We start from the raw sequence: 17,976 nt of genomic DNA, 5'->3' as shown, positions 1-17,976 counted from the left end.
TGAACGGTGTTTGAAAGTGTACTTTTGATCACTTTACACATTGCATGGTCATCATCTGTAATGATAGACTTTGGATGATTTTGATATATTACTTTTAGAAATATTGATAACAACCATTTGTAACTTTCAACGGTCTCATTAGAAACAACTCTACATCCAAAAATTATAATTTTATGATGATAGTTTATTCCAACAAAAGGAATGAAAGGTATGGAGTAATGACTAGTACGATAAGTACTATCAAATATGAGCACATCTCCAAATGCATTGTAATCAAGATGAGATTGAGTGTCACACCAAAATAAATTGGTTAAATAGCCTTCACAATCTGTTTCATAACTATAAAAGAATTCTTGAGCATCTATACTACATATCTTCATATAATTTATTGCCTCCTCAGCATCTCCTCGAAGAATCTTCTTTCTAATTTTTTCATATTGAAAATTATAAAGATCCCTTTGCTGTGAAACTCAAATACTCATATCCACCTTCTCTATGCTCTATGAAATTCAGAATTTTATTTTTATGAATATCCACAGCTGCTAAACTAAAAATTTCTATCTTTTTAGTGCCATCAATATTATGATGTGATCTTAAAAATGAAACTTCATTTGTTTCAGCTAACTGATGATTATGTTTTTCATTAAAATCAAGAACAAACCACTTTTCTATATTTTGATTCAGACAAATCATCAATTGTGCAGGACAATTGCATCGAGTTAGAGCTCATTTTTTTTTTCTCTTTCTATTCTATCTATATCCTTCTCGTCTCGTAATCCTTCCCTTGAGCAAACAAAATGTCTTTGGATTAGACATTGGATTTTAAATCATGTAACACTTTATCTTTTCTAATGCTAAACCTATGATACTTGGCATATGTATTGTAAAATTGATAACTTTGCTCTTCTGATGAAAAGATCATTAGGATAATATCTTCAAATGTATCATATTGTGGATTAACATAATCATACTGAGTTAAATCTTTGTTAACTTCATCCGGATCTTGCTTTTCAATGCAAAACTGCTTTCCATAAATTGATATTATAAATTCACCAATATTGAATGATAAAAAAAGATCACAAAACATACAAAATTTTATAAATTTAATGATAAATTTTTTTTCAAATAATAAATTATGCATAGCAAAATAGTTGAGGATAAATTTTAGCACATAATTCACTAAACATTACATGAGCAGCCTCTCGATTAAAATACAGACCGTCTCCTTCCAAGACCAACTCAAAACCCTTAAGGGCTCGTTCTTTTGTGGGTAAATATCATGGAAAAGTTGGTCAACTTTCCTATTGACCAACTTACCCATGTTCTCACAGATTTCAAGATGGGTAAATTATTTTCCATGGATGGCATTTACCCATGAAATAGGAGGAAAATTTTATCCATCCAGGGGATGGCTAAATGATTTTCTCATCAACCGGTAAAGTGATCTCTTAATTTTATTCCTAAAATATCATTTTTCTCATTTCTGATGCCTCTACTGTTAATGCCTAATAACTCAGACTATTTTTTTCAAAGCTTAGTTCATGTTCTTCTTCTCATTATCTCTTTGATCATTACCATCTTCATTCGTGGTGATTCTGCTTTCTTGAATCCTCCAAGGTATATATGCAAAATTATCTTATCAATTTTTTTTTATAAATTTTTTTTCTGCCTCTATTTTTTTTTTTCCGTAATTTTGTTCCGTTCCGTCTCTGGGGGAGGGGGAAGACGCGGATGTGGGGGGGCAGAGAGGGAAGACGCGGATGCTGGGGGGTGGGTTGGGGGGTTTTGGGGGAGAGGGAAGAAGCGGGGTGCTGGCTGGGTGGGCGGGTGGGGTTGGGGTCTTAGTCATTATCACAAGAACTCATTTTCACTGCTCTGGCCTTTCAAGCACTTGTACATGGTGGAAACCATTAATCTGCCAACTAGATAGGGCATTGGTGGGGGGTGGTTTGTAGGGAGGAAGGGAGGACAGGATGCAAGGAGAGAGGGGAGAATGTGGAAGCATCTGAGAGGGAGGATGGGATGCGGGGAGAGAATGGAGAATGCAGAATGTAGTGGGGAAGAAAGGGATTAGCCTGGTTTTGGATGACGTGGCATGCAGTGGAGGAGGGGGAGCACGCGAGGGTTTTTTTTTTTTTTTTTTTAAATCTCATGGTTGATAAGAACCTGATAGAAGAAGTTATATAGGATATAGAATTACGAAATCAAATTTTAATTTTAAAAATTAAAGTACAGGTTAATATTATTATCTATACCTTTTTTGCAGTGATTCCTTAGGTTACCTTTTTTCTGACTAGATAAAGTATCCTGCTATGTTTGTAATATTTTTCTTTGACATCCTGTTTTCATCAAGGTAAAAGGTGCTGGTCCTTATATTTAGTTATGGTATGCAACTAATTTTTCAAGTAAGTTAAAATTTTATACTTTTTGGTCCATTTAATAAAAATAAAAATGAATATCATCTTACTGTGAAGCATGAAGGCAGGACATGAGATATGGATCTGATATGAAACAGAAACACCAAAATGGCAAATTCAAATATAAAAAATATTGATAGAATCTAATTATGATTAAATCTTGTTTTATTTATGATAATTAAGAATCATTTTGTTAAAACTTAGCTAATGTAATCTATTCAATATTTTTCTCTTCTATTTTTTCAGAAATCAAAATATGGTACAAGATATTTTAAGAAGTCTTAGATTGAGATAGAATCATCAAATTATAAATAGTAGTCTATATTGCAAACTATCCTATCTCCTCCTTTTAAACCAATTTCTAATATGTTTCAATATTTTTTATTTATTAGTTTACTATCATTTTTATGATAAGGCTTTCTTCCTCTTATCCAATCATCAATTTTGACCACACCTTTAATTATAATCAATTTGTATGTGCAGGGATGGCCATTGATCGTGTAGATAGGAATAGAAAGAGAAGAATTGCTATGGCTATCATAGAGATATATTATAATATGATGATGAAGTTCTTAATTGCATGTTATATGGTCACATTAGTCATAGTCATTAGGAGAAGGAGGAGATCAGTGCATAGGCTGATATCTGAAGAAGGTGATGAAATTAGAGAGACTCATGAACAAAGATATATAACTCGACTTGCAAACATTAGGCATATGACAATGGAGAGTGACCAGTTTTGTATAGATCATCTAAGGATGGATAGGAGATGTTTTATGAAATTGTGTAACATGTTGAAGACAATTGGAAAATTGACAGTTAGTGGAGATATAAGGATAGAAGAAATGGTAGCCATGTTTTTAAATACAATAGATCACCATTCAAAAAATAGATCCGTGCAATTATTATTCCGTCGATCAGGCTCCACAATTAGTAGACATTTCAATGCTATTCTTCATGCAATACTGTACCTATATGAGATTCTACTTAAAAAACTAGAATCGGTGCTTGAAAACTCAATAGATGATCGATGGAGGTGGTTTAAGGTTGGTATCATCTTCATTACTATAGTTTAGTTATCTTTATTTTGTAAGCATATATTGATTGTTACCTTTTTTGCAATTCTAGAATTGTTTAGGTGCTTTAAATGGTACACATATTAGAGTTCGAGTTACAGAACATGATAAACCTAGATATCGGACCAGAAAGAATGAAATTGCAACAAATGTTTGGGTGTTTGCTCTCAAGATATGCAGTTTATATATGTTCTGCTCGGTTGGGAGGGTTCTGCACAAGACAGTAGGATTCTTCGTGATGCAATTGCTAGGAGAAATGGATTAAGAGTACCTCGAGGTAAATTAAGCATGAAAAAAACTATAGAGCAATTATATATTTATCTAAAATTTTTATTTGATGATTGACTATGTTTGTTGATATTAGGTTACTACTATCTATGTGATGCTGGTTTTCCAAATTGTGAAGGATTTTTGGCTCCTTATAGAGGTCAGAGATACCATCTTAGTGAGTGGAGAAGTGGAGCTCAACCTTCAACACCTACAGAGTTCTTCAATATGAAACACTCACAAACTAGAAATGTCATAGAAAGAGCCTTCAGTCTCCTCAAAATGAGGTGGGCAATTCTTAGAGGACCGTCATTCTATCCTATTAAAACTCATTGTAGGATAATCTCTGCTTGCTGTCTTCTTCACAACTTTATAAGAAGGGAAATGTCCATTGACCCACTTGAGCAAGCACTTGATGATGATGAAGTCGATAGCATGCAGGATATGTATCAAGAGAGAATAACAATAATGGAAACAAGCAATGAATGGAATGCTTGGAGGGGTACATTGGCTACACAGATGTTCACACAGTGGCAGCAAGAGAGACAGAGATGATTTTTCTTCTAATTTATATTGTACTAGATTGTTATGTCTCTTCTAGTGGATGTATGTTAGATATTATTTTGTTACATCATTTGGCCTTGTAATATTTGGAACAACTTTGTTTTGGCATATAATAGTATGAACAACTTTTTATGGCTTGTCATAATTTGTTGTGAGCTTATTTTGTAGCAATGTTTATGGATTGCTTTTATATTCAATGAAAGAATTATATGCTATTTATTTTAATTCATGTTAACTAATCATGTGTTTCAAATTGTATCGTGGTTGTCATATGCAATGTATAGAAATGAGCACTTCAATTGTGGGAACTTCTAAAAAGATGAAGGGAGCATCGAGGCAGAATAGAACTTGGGGACCTGTTGAAGATGCAAAGTTGGTTGAATGCTTATTAGATCTAGTAAATTGTGGACATTGGAAAGCGGACAATGGCACCTTCAGAAGTGGATATCTTGTGCAATTGGAGAAGTGGATGGAGGAGAAGCTTCCTGGTTGTGGGTTAAAGTCTAGCCCACATATTGAATCAAGGGTAAAGCATCTAAAAAGGCAATACAATGCTATTCAGGAGATGTTAGGACCTCAGGCTTCAGGATTTGGATGGAATGACAAAGATAAATGCATCATATGTGAGGAGAGTGTCTTCAATGATTGGATAAAGGTAAGATATATTCTTATTAAATCTTAACACCTTTCTTATCATCTTTTTTTTTTAAATAAATTTCTAAGTTAAACACTCAACTGATAAATTGGTTGTTCATTACTTCTTAAAGAGTCATCCATATGCCAAAGGGCTTAGGAATAAGTCCTTCCCTCATTTGGATCAGTTGGCGATAGTATTTGGTAGAGACAGAGCAATTGGAGAAGCAGCTGAGACACCGGCAGATGCTGTAGAGCATATGGAGCAAGAAGGAGTAACAAATACTAAGTTTGTTAATGAAGAGATATTTGATATAGATTGGAATAACAATATAGATTTGAAAAATATCCAAGAAGATTACTATGGTTTTGCATCTGATACACAGTCACCTATTGGCATGCAACCTAGTCAAGCAACAGGTCCTTCATCTTCTAGACAGCACAGGTCAAAGAGATCAAGGGGCACTACCGAAGATGATCCATTGGTGAAAGTCCTTTTAGATGAGCTGTCCAAGTTGGGATCATACTTTCAAATGGCTGGGGATCATATGAAACACTTGGCTGGAGCATTCAATGTGGAAAGGGAGATGAGAATGAAAGTATTTGATGAGATTCTCAAGATTGAAGGGCTCACTCAAAATGAGAGGATGATGGTGGGGAGAAAAATTTCAAGTGATGTGCAGGAGACTGATTATTTTTTTAGTTTGCCAGAGGATTATAGACATGCTTATGTTCTTGCTATAGTGGGACGTGACCAGTAGAAAGTATTTGCCGATGAAGCATTTTGGTTACGAGTCTAGTATCTGATATGGGTTGTTTTATGTTTACTTGTTTTGATACTTAGATTTATTTTGGAGTTATATTTTGATACTAATATACCAGTACTTGATGTGGGTTGTTTTATCTTTATTTGTTTTGTTACTCATATTTATCTTGGAGTGGTATTTTGGTACTTACATACTAGTATTTGATGTGGGTTGTTCTATGTTTACTTGTTTTGTTAGTAATGTTTATCTTAGTCTCATATTTTGGTATTTATATGTAATGAATTTTATGATGAAATTGTGAAGTATTTGTGGGTGGACTACTCAAGAAGTTTCAAATAACTTGATACAGGATTTTACTTTTTATTCTTGCTATAGAGCTCATGATCTTTATGTTTCTTCATAACTATTTTGTACCTTTTCTGCCGACTCACAGAACGAGTCAATGCTTGTTTAACAATGCCCCTGTGCTGATGATGCTATCTCGTTTCAAACTATTTCTATATACATCCACTGTTTACTATTTTACTATACTCAGTACTATCTCCAAGTTATATATTTTTATAGCTGTACACTGACTATAGGACTTTATTAGGCGAAAGCTCAAGCAAATAATGCTTGTGTAGAGACCGCGATTTTTGTTCCATTCACGATATGAATTCCTAATCAACCACTATGCCCCAGCATCAGTGAAATGATCTCATTAATGAAAGGTAGAGCACTATGCAAGCATCAGATATCAAACAGAAAATTGAAGGGAAATTAAAAACCTTGACGAGCCACATACATAATTATGAAACAAAAAAGAAAGAAATCAAGTTCTGGAAAAGAAATTCTTCAAAATATATAGAAATATAACTTGAATTTTAATGATAACATAGAAAAGAATTGGATATCCAATTAGACTTCCAATATCAATAAACTGTTACAAATTGGATTAGTGTTACATCAAAATTTGTCAATCAATTTTATCATAAAAGAACTTACAGCCACAGTATCTAAAACTATTCAAGAAGACTTAGCTCCAGTTTCCTCAGTTGCTGTTCCAAGCTAGCAATTCCAAATGAGTCACCCTGAATGGCCCCAAGGAATGGTTTACCATATACAAGAACAATCAGAACTTTGTCAGGCTCTTGAGTGAAGCAAGCATGGTAGAGCTCTGTCAGCCCATACTCAGGCAAGAACCGCTCGGACTCATCCTTCATTTTCTGCTTCACTTCCGCGATCATGTACTGAGATTCCTTCAGGCATTCCATCAAAGGGAACACATTCTAGCAAGCAAAAGCTTTAGCTTTTTCAAACCGTGGAGCAAAGCATTGAATCAAACAAATTCCAAAATAAAATATATCTTTATTAGAAGTTGATAATTTTATTATGTTAGGATAATTTGGTATAGACTAAAAGCTTAGTTTGGTACAAAATAAATTATTTAGTTTGGTACAAAAAAAATTAAGCTTTATAAATAAATCATCAAATTTGACCCAAGAAACATAAAGGGTATTATGGAAAATATGGATAAAGTTTAGCAACTTACCCGAAAAAATAATAATGCAAAAGAACATGGGTAACAGATTTCAAAGCTACTTTTCTATGTATAAAAGGATATAGATAAGTTATTTTTCTACCTAAATATTATCTGAAAAATATTTACTCAAAAAAATATAGTTTCATGGGTAAATCTTTTACCAATAAAAGAACGGGCCCTAAAGTCCTTCAGTGGAAACGATTCGAATAGAACCTACGTCAATTAGAAGAAACATCAATCTTAAGTCATGAATTTCTAAATTATCAAGTTCATCACGATCAATCATCATTCCCTCAATCTAGCTCACCAAATAGTTCACCTGCTCGAAGAGGTGGAAAAACCCAGAAGGAGAACTGCTGCCGTCGCAGGGAGGATCATGCCCAAATACAACAGGAGCGAGGAATGGGGGTGACGCTACCGTCGCAGGGAGCCCGCGGCATCGGGACACCACAGGTATGGGAACACAGGGTGGAAGATAGCTGGACGCATCAGGCGAGAGGAGGGGGAGCGACGTTGCCGGTGCAGGGAGGCCGCAGGTACGTGGACGCTGCGGGTGAGATGGGGAAGGCGGCGAAGGGAGGGGAACACCGAAAGGCAACGCCTGCCTGCGTGAGGAGGGAGCGGCTGGCGAGAGGAGGGGGCAGCCGGCGCTGTCTTCGCAGGGAGGCTATGGCATGGGGAGGCCGCCGATAAGGGGAGGCAGCGTGTGGGGAACGGGGGTGGAAGATGCCTGAATGCGGTGGGGTAGAGGAGAGCCCGCGATGATGCCGACACAAAGAGGCCGCCGGTACGGAGACTGTGGGGGAAGGGAGGGGGGTAGCGAAGAGAAGTGCGGCACCGAAGGGATCAGTGAATGGGGTGGGAAGTCAAGCAATAAAAATAATAAAAGAAACCCTTAGGATTATCGATTGGGAAAATTCCCAAGATTACCGTCAAGTAATCAACGGTCAGGATGCTTCTTAATTTCATATAAAATATATTTAAGAAGTACCATAGCACAACTCTTAATTCTCTCAAATAAAAAAAAAAAAACATTTTGGAGATAGCTATCCTGGAGGTTTGCCGTGCGTGTGGCAAACAAATGTAGTATACGAAAATATTTTAATAGCAAGATAATAGGATGTAATGTCATGTTTGGTGTTGATAACTGATATGAGTCAGCAAAGCACATCAGATTTAACATCCCTCATTTACTGTTTAAATAACGCATATAGAGATAAATAAATTTTGAGGAATATAGAGATAAATAATATGAGATCAAAAAAATAAATGGTAAACAACATGAGTCAAGAAAATAATTAGGTTAATTAACTAGACAATCAATTGAAAATTTTGAGTGGATATGAACTCACAATCTTACATAAGTTTAGAATATGATAACCATTTGACTTCAAAATCTTAAGCTATTCATATGGGTTGCCAAATAGAGTATAGCAAATAGGTCTATTCTCTTGAAAATGTTTCAAGTTGCTAAATTTTTGAGAGAGCATGATTGTGTTTGTCCTAGAAGCCTTTTGGAATTGTACCTTCTTTAAACTAGGTAATGGTGAGAGCATTAGATTTTGGGGAAATAGTTGGCTAGGTCCCGTTCTTGCTTGCTCCTTCCATGACCTTAATTGCAGAGCAGGTAGAAGAAACTTCCTTGTAACCTTATTTTGAAGCCATAAGAGGCGGCGTTGGTTGATTAGAGTGTTTGGCCCCCTCTCCTTCTCTGAAGACCATGACATGAATCAGCTCATGGATTTTTTTTCTTCTATTTAGCCTTCTAGAAATGTGGATATTCCTATTTACTGACCCAGAAGTGATGATTTCTTCAGTGTTGCTTCTTAATATGAGTTCATCAATATAGAAGGTTTGCTTTGATACTTTTGCTATCTAATCTGGAAATCTCAAATGCTAGAAGAAAAAAAAAAAAAAAAAAAAAATCTTCAGGTGGTTTGCTCTGAAAAATAAGTTGTATATGGATAAGATCTTAGCAAGAAAAGGTTGGCGAGTTAATGTTGGCTGCCTCGTTGCGTGGAGAGAGATCAAAGATAGTATTACACTTGTTTATCAAATGCCCCTTTGCCAGTTCCATCTGGTCGACGATTACTTCATGACTAAATTTCAGAGGTTTACCATCTACTCATTCTTCCTTTTAGTTAACTTAGAATCTCAAAAGATGGTGAGATCAACTAGCTATGGGTATCATATGGCATGCAAGAAATGCTAGTTTTTTTTGAAAAAGAAGACTTCAACGATCTCAAAGGCTTGGATTGCCACAAGGCCATTTCCTCCTTCCTTCCCTCCTCCATGTAAATATTTTCTTTGTAGTTATTTTTTGTACTCTTTTGTTAATAAAATCCGGGTGAAGTTTCTCACTTCCGCTACTTCCATCAAAAAAAAAAAAAAAAAAAAAAAAGTATTTATAAACTACACATATAGCTGGAAGGCCTTCATGATATATTTAGAAGACTATCATAAGGAAAAAGAATTTTAACTACCATATGAATCGCTCATAACTACACTTGCAAGCCACATCCATGACTTGAAAACTAAACGACATTAATTTTCAATGAATTATGTCATAGGCAAAAAATTTACTGTTGTTTTCAAGTGAGACATTATATCACAATGATTCGAATTAGCCCTTCCAATTAACAATTTTCCATGAACAAATTATACATAATAAATGCTGAAATTTTCACTCAAAGGATTCTAATATAAATAATGTAAATATAATTAAAATTATAATAAAAAATGTCCAAAATCTAAGAGCCAATATTTACAAAGGCGGAGAAGAATGAACTGGGGGAAGACCAACAACTTGTAGGTTGCTCCATTATTTTGGTGTTTTTTTTGTTGCTGTTTCTGTTTTCATTCTATTAGACTCTATTTACATTTTGGCATTCCTTCCTGTTTTTATTTTTAAAGGTCATTAGATCTTAGATTTCTTCATTTAATTTTCTTGATTCTTAATTTTTTATTTCGATGACTCTAGCTGTGCTGCTTTGGTTCCATTTGGATTTTTAACTCTGTTTTTTTGCTTTTTTTTTTTTTACTTTGCTGCAGTGGCATTTAATGATTAATTTATAATTCACAAAGGAGTTAGTGCACCTAAGGGCTGACAGTATTGTATGAATCTGAATGTTGAGCGATCAAGAATGTACATTAATAAGCATGAGTATACCGTTTATAAAATGGTTCAAATAATTTCTACAAAAAAAATGGTTAAAATAATTGCATATGCATGGTAAAAGTAAGGAAAATTTACTGCCTGTTTCTTATAGTTGTTGTTTTTGTGTTTTTGTCTCTACAAATTAGTGGAATATCATATGAAGATTGATATTGAAGATAGGATTTGCACAAAGCTAAAGCTATCCCTTGCTTTTATTTTTTAGCGTTTTAAAAGGAAGAAATCTTGGCTTGCATAAGCTCTAAAGATTTTACAATTAATTTCAAAAGATAAACCCACCTTAAAAGGATATAATAAGTAATTGATCGGCCTTTCTAATTTGCCATGGTATGGATCTCTGAAATGCTGTAGTTGGAGTTTAGAACAGGATTGATAAGGTCCTGTTTTATTTAAGCTTCAGTTTGTTGTAACCTCATCATACATATTGTGCGGTCTAGTTCATTTTTCTTCTTTAGTGAAAACAGAAATAGGAAACAAACACAATACCACAAAGGCCCTTAGATATCAGTTAATTAGAGGATAAGAGGAAGATCAGCAGTAGCACTCACTATAAGCTCTCACTGTGGTAGATATTCCATTGAGATGACATTATCATATTCCATGGAGATGAGAGGAGGCCTCCAGGGGGAGAGCACAGACATGTCTGTAATTCACATGTTGGAGTTGGGGGAAAGGGATTTGGCAATCAACTAGAAAAATTGTGGAAAGGGACTAAGAAATACTGACCTTGAATAGTTGGAGTACTAGCCTTATGTGGATAATCCACAAAAGAAGGGGATGGTAAGTGGAGGTTTGCCTTTTGGACAATCCAAAAAATATTTTCAGTTTTCCTTTAACACCTTTCTTTAGCAAGCTTTTCCTCTACTATTTCAGGATGAATTTAAAAGAGAGTCTGATTTACTCATTTTTAGCTATATGCCTCAAAATTTGTTAGTTGGGTTGCTGGATGGATGAACACCTTTATGATTATTAATTGGTTATCATCAAAAAAAAAAAATATTAATTGGTTTAGCAAAATGGTATTCATTAAATGACCAACCTATGATGTCATTCTCATGAATGGATGAAGACCACAGAGTTCAGACTGGGTCGACTAGTAATTGTGTCTAAATATGATGTCTGCTAATGACACACCAATTCCACTGTGAAAAGACTATGATCTAATATCATCTAATGTGCCCTTAATTTGCTTGGCAATTTAGGGCTTTATATCTATTGTCTCTTGCAAGGACATGGGCTAGACTGGGTGACCTTTATTTAGCACACAGGGCTCAAAGATGCTCTATTGGCATGCTTTTCTGTTCTCTGTATTCTCCTGCTGTGAGCATCGTTACCTTCTGATAGGCAATTCCAAGGTATACTCACCAGTTCTCCCTGACTTAACTGGAAATCAAAACCATCTGGCCCATAGTAGCTTGCGGTATAGGGCTGGTATCAAAGCCCAGAGCCCTGATTTTACCCTAGTAGTAGTTTCTTTCTTCATCTTCACTATCATGACCCTTTTTTGTTGAGCAATAGGGATTGCATCTAATGCAAATAAACTCTCTTTCACTTTCTTGTCAAGCCAATAACTCCCTAATAAATAGGGTATCGACCACATTGCAGCAACACCAGAAAAATTGTTGAATGTGTATCCTAGAAAATCTAATGAACTGTTGACATTTAATTACCCACTGCCATCATAAAAACAGATATGGTAGGTCTATGTTGTTCCATCTTCAGGTTCAACTTTTCTATGAGGCTTGGTTAGACCATGTTCTTTATGCTTCTCAGAGCATCTGTCCTCCTTGAATCTATGGCCTTTTGCACAGAAAGATTTGCCCCATCAATGTCCCCTTCAAGAGATCTATAGAGGTCATTCCTTATTGTTTGATGCTTTCTTCATATAATTGCCAAATTTTCCTTGTTATGGCTAATATGCCTCAGTTACCCACAATACAAGCATTTGGTTTTTGAAGTTTTGGCCCTCTTTGTGTGTGTGTTTTGTTTTGTTTTTTGTTTTTTGTCTTTTTTTTTTGGGTTCGTGCGTGTGTGTGTGTGTTTTGAGATTTATTTACGGTGAGTTTTGGCCTCCTTTAGATGAGGTTGTGACAATGACTGCATTGTATGAAATTCCCAATTAAAAGCTCTGCACATAACAGAAACTTCTTGATCTACCGAGCTGGCAGATAAACTTACATTTGTCTTTGTACTTGGACATTGATGCCTCTTTGATAAAATAGCAATTTCTCAGGCTACATATTAGGTTAGACTTATATCAAGTCCACCTGTAAGATTTCTCTCTGAGTAAATCAATGCTTATCCTTTGACAGACCTAGAATCCTAAGGCTTTTCTCTCACTTTCAGATAATTATATTTCAAGCAAGCTGCTGGCATGATTCTTCCTATTATGCCAACTAAAATCAGGGAGGCATGGAATTATTGTCTACCCATGCATCAACAATGTCTGGATCTGTGATGCTTTCCTAAGTGTCAGTTGTATTGAGATTTACTGCATATAGTGACCATCATCAGATGCATTCTACTTTCTGGTAGGTGTATAATTTTAGCTCCTCAGAGTTCTGTAGCGCTGTAGTTCCAGCCACTAGTAGTAAGTGATGTCATCAAACATCAATGCTCATGAGGTATTGCACTATGACAACTTTGGCTTGAAGGTGTTGTGAGAAGTAGTAAAAACTGTAAACAATATTCACACCCATATCATGGTCATAAATATTACTGCTTGAGTTGACTAGGCTATTGATCCTTCTCTCTTATGGCTCAAAGCTTAGTGGATATGTATGCTTCCAAAACCCTCGTCGATTAGTTAAAAAGCCAAAGAAAATAGTTGATATAAAATCCATTCACAAAATTGTGTAGATGGATTGGCATATTTGGCTAATCATTCTTTCTGCTACTTTCGAGGATCAAAATAAGCGATCCCATTGATGAAATTTTTTTTTTGGCCTGCACATGTGATGCAGCTTCCACTAAGTTCTCATCTCCATTCATGCCATAAATTTCTGAATGCAGTATGTATGGCAAGCTGTCAAAGTATACATGTTGTTATGTCATGATGTTATACTTTGACTGAACCTGTGCTTTTTAGACCATTGGCAGGCAGCAAAGTTAAAGTTGACCATCAAATACAAGTCATACTGATATAGTTTCATTGGGAAGTATTATAGGAGGAAGCATTTCATAATCTGACAAGATTAGTCTTTCTTGAACAGACTTTTCCTTTGTTAATCACACAATCATGAAAACAAGTGACTAAATCTTGTACAACAAATGAAGATTCTCAGACGTACTCTTTGTTTAGGTTTGATTAACATTTTGTTTTGGGAAGTTTCATAGATGTAGATCGAAACCTGAATCCATGCCATATGCCGGTGAGCCAAAAAAAAACACTACTCCAAACAGGGGAATCCAGTTGTCTCTCTTTTTATCTGTATGAGAGCGATATAAATCTGCCACCATCTCGTTCATTCATTCTGGAGTCCACACACCATTAAACTTTTTGTTCATTCTGGAATCCCCTCACCATTAAAATGCACAATTGCAATACTGTCTAATATTCTTGGTTCATTTTGGAATCCCCTCATAATTAAAATGCGCCAATGCAATACTTTCTTCCTCTAGCAAGGAAGTCTGGATCAGGTCTCCCCTTCATGATCTAGTTTTTCCTGAGGCCGAAGTGGTTCAATATTTAGGTTATCATACGGACTCAATTTGCCTGCATTTTCAAAAACTTAACCATCCTAAAACCTCCAAGCCCTCTGGTTAGCAGAGAATCAGATTAGTGTGGATACATTAGCACTGCAACTTTACATCCAAAGCCATTTGGATCTACTGTTTTATAATCTCATGGGCATGATCTTAGCTTGCCTTGTGGTCCTTGGGGGTTTAGCATGTAGAGAAAGAAACCAGATGTTGAAAAGATATTGGCTGTATTCCTTGTTAGAATCTCCCTCTTAGGTGGTTGGAGTAACTACTAATACATATATCATCCCCTTGACTTCAATCAACACTAATGCATCAGTTCTTTGTTTGTTTACATCTTTAATATTGTTAACTAAGTCATTAATCTAATGCATCAGATTTATTTCTTGGTTATTTCAAGGTAGATAGCAGGGATTCTAAATTTCGAATTGGCTAGGTGATCCTAAAATCAAGTTCAAGATCTCGAGCTTTTCTGATATTTCTTTAACTTGCTCCTGAACCAAAATATAACAAGAACCAATCTGCGTCCTTCCAAAGGCGTGTGTGTCTCCTAGGCTGTTAATGGAGTCAGCTCTATAAATTAGGAATCAAGTATTAGCCTTGACCTGATGAAATAAACTAAAGACAGAGACATTGTTTAATCCTAGTTATACAAATTCCCATGCATTTCTTTATGTTCAGCCTTTAGGCAACTGATTTCTAGGAGCAAACTGACTTAGATAACAATTAGACTGATGACCGAACTAACTAACAACACCACAACTATCTATTATATTGCTCCAACCCCAACATAACAAGTAACGAACAGAGACCAAATAAGATAAAATCCAAAAGTAAATGATTTCTCAAGAAGTCAAACATTTTGATAGTAAGATTCGTAGAAACTGCATACCGCCCTTTTATTGAATAACTATTGTACAATATTTATATCAATGAAAGAATAGTTTCTCCTAATCTTGTTTTGGTGAAGATTTACAGTTTAATTTGCACTCATGGCCAGAGGATTCAACATCATAGATGCCAATGCATTAACTGTATAAAACAATAGATAAGGACCACTGAAGGCTGCATTAGCAATAAATCAGCTCGGGCATGGAATTTAAGTTGCACCAGAGGAAAACAAAATGATATTGGACCAAAAGTTCTGAAATTATATTAGGTTTTTCGCTAATCAATGATGAAAAGACAAGCAATATTTCTTTATTTTTGGAAAGACAAAGAAATTTAAATCAGCAGGGTCTACTTAACACACACATACAGGGGCAGATGATATACAAATAAAGCCCAGAGACTAGATACATCTCCATGAAAAGGACTTATCTTTGAAAGAAAAACGTTCTTAGGCCTAAAAAAAGATAAGGTCACTCCTTTCAATTTTATTGGTAAAAAGAAGATAATCTAAGAAAAGAAACGCATTATTCATCCTGGTTATGCTATTTTTCTTTTCTTCTTGAGAGCTAGTCCTGAAGCTTAGAGAGCAGGAGGTGGACTTGGAGAATTGGGCAGTGTCCCACCCTTCGGGTTAGTGTTGGCTGTTGGGTCTTGATAGTCCATCTCCATCTCCACCATCTTCCTCTCCATCCCTGAATTTTCCTGAAACACCAACCAATACAAATAAAAAAAAATAACAATCAAAAGGATAAAAAAAAAACAAACAAAATCATGAAATAAGGAAGAGAAGAGCATAGGAAAAACACAAACCTCATGTACCACAGGCACAGGCGAATGCCACCTCCCATAATGCCTCATCACCCTAATCCTTCTCCCATATCCTGAATGCCCAACATAAAGAAACCAGAGTTTTGTCACCTACAATTATGACCAACCATTAAAAAAGCTAACAAAAAATGAAAGTACCTTGAGAGAAGGAGAGGAACACAAGGGCTGAGAGGAGAAGAAGTGCAAGGAAACAAGGCTTTCCCATTTTTTTCCTTCCTTGATATATAATCTCTGTTGAAAATGGGTCCTTCTCTGAATCACAAATATTCTTCCTCCTTCCTCTGGTTGTATAATTTATAGTTTGGACTAGGCCATTTATTTTGATGATAACTGCTAGGGACCAGGCCGGAATCGGATCACCGCCAGGATCGGGACACTGCAGCTGGAGGTCAGAGGGGAGGGGTTCTTAAATGCTGCACAACCGCTCGCGGCCTTTTCTTGGTTGCTGTGTACCGGGTCCTTCGCCTACCCTCAACGGCGCTGAGTTGAGGCACCGCAGGTGTATTCACCACCTTCTACTTCGATTGGTCTGATAGGATACTGAAGAATCCACCCCGTTGTATATTCTGATTGGAGTGATTTCGTGAAGGGATGGAAAAGATGAGAATTTCCTTACATCCACCTGAGTGCGGGGACCGGGAGGCATTAAAAAATAAGGGTCGATAACACCGCATCTCGGTTAGGAGAATATATTATAGGTAGTGAGTGTATTTTTTAACCGGGAAATTTCTTTACTTTGTTATAGATTTTTTATTTTTTAAAATTTAAACTCAGATTACTTGGCCTGGATTAGTTCTGGGCCTCGAATTTGAGTCCCAAGACACGGACCCTACCGACTTTGAGGCTTTAGTGGATCAGCCTTTGGGTTAGGTCTCAAATTTGCCAAGTGAGAGAGCATGAGTTGAACCATTGACTGGATGTTGGTACATCCAATACACTTGAAGAAGTATAAAATGGATGGTTGTGATCCTTGATTTCATTAAAAAGTTTTAATTATCTATACAACTTCATGATGCAATCATGTTTTGTTGATACACTTTTGCTTCTCTCTTAAACAAAGAGAGAGAGAGAGAGAGAGAGCAGAAAGGGGAGAGATTTTAAATAATATATGTTTATGAAAATAATGCAGATATTTGTAAAATAGCCTTCAAATAGGTAGGACTAATCAATGCCATGATTGGTGGATCATCAAACAAAGTTTGCTCCATAATATATGTAGGAAGAGATTCTTATCAATCTTATGAGATTGGGTGTACTTAAGTTTGTAGAGTCAAAAATGGAACCTAGTCAACAAGCTTTTCTGGTATTCATTCGAACCTGACCTAATGTTCCAACTCCCAAAATTGATTTGGATAAGAACACGTTCAAGGTTAGGCAAGTTTAATTATCTGTTCAATTTAGTAGATGATATGAAATGATTGAATTATAGATGTGGCTTGTGGGTGACATGGAATTTAGATAGAATAGCTTTGTGAGCGTCCATTCACCTTTGGTTTGGTGGGCAAAGTTTGTCTCTTCAATATCCTGCCAAGCATGGATTTTGGCTTGTTTTGTGGCTTCGCAAGGTAGTGACAAAATTGTTCAGTGGAGGTATAAGTAATCATACAACTTTGTCAGAGGAATATCAATTATTGAGAAATCTGCCTTTATATTTTATTGAAAGAATCTGCTTTTATATTTTCTTGAAGAAAAATCTATTTGGCTTGTTCCATATCTATTGCCGTAATTTCATCTCGTGAGCAGCTATGGTGATAAAATTGTCTGGAGTTTTAAGTTTTATACTACTTTGCTAGATTAGTTGAAATCCATAAGAGCTACAAAATGAAAGCTGAGAACATTTATTGTCACCGTTTAATTTTTACGCATTGGTGCTTGATTCTATCATCCTATCACTACCAAATGATCAAGTCCAATTAAAGCTTCTTTTATGATTTCACATACTTAACATGTACCCATGAAAAATAGAGCATGGCACACAAAACATATCCAAGAACCAAAATATTTTCTTTAACGTAAGTTTCCATCAAGAGGCAACACTTTTACAGCTTGGTCCAAGAGGAGGGCGCCCTCAATCTTAGCCCAAAGAGAGAGGTCTCTCTCAATCAGAACAAATTAGTGTCTGCATGCACCATGT

General features: G+C 35.8%; 1 protein-coding gene, 1 long non-coding RNA gene and 1 pseudogene across 2 annotated transcripts in view; 1 reads left to right on the top strand and 2 right to left on the bottom strand.

Moving 5' to 3' along the window:
• The window catches only part of LOC140853416 (uncharacterized), a 175,409-nt gene that overhangs the window by 63,899 nt on the left and 93,534 nt on the right, over positions 1 to 17,976 (bottom strand). The gene's annotated exons all lie outside the window — the stretch shown is intronic.
• LOC140853283 (uncharacterized) lies at positions 2,903 to 4,315 on the top strand (annotated as a pseudogene).
• LOC105056614 (uncharacterized) lies at positions 15,299 to 16,225 on the bottom strand. The gene is made up of 3 exons (XM_010938872.4): positions 15,981 to 16,225; positions 15,825 to 15,895; positions 15,299 to 15,716 (listed from the first exon to the last, which is right to left on the bottom strand). The coding sequence occupies exons 1-3, from the start codon at positions 16,045 to 16,047 to the stop codon at positions 15,594 to 15,596; spliced, it is 261 nt and encodes an 86-aa protein (XP_010937174.1). The 5' UTR covers positions 16,048 to 16,225; the 3' UTR covers positions 15,299 to 15,593.

Source organism: Elaeis guineensis, chromosome 13 (assembly GCF_000442705.2).
Source record: "Elaeis guineensis isolate ETL-2024a chromosome 13, EG11, whole genome shotgun sequence".
In the NCBI taxonomy this organism is placed as follows: domain Eukaryota; kingdom Viridiplantae; phylum Streptophyta; class Magnoliopsida; order Arecales; family Arecaceae; genus Elaeis; species Elaeis guineensis.
This window is presented reverse-complemented; position numbering and strand designations above follow the sequence as displayed.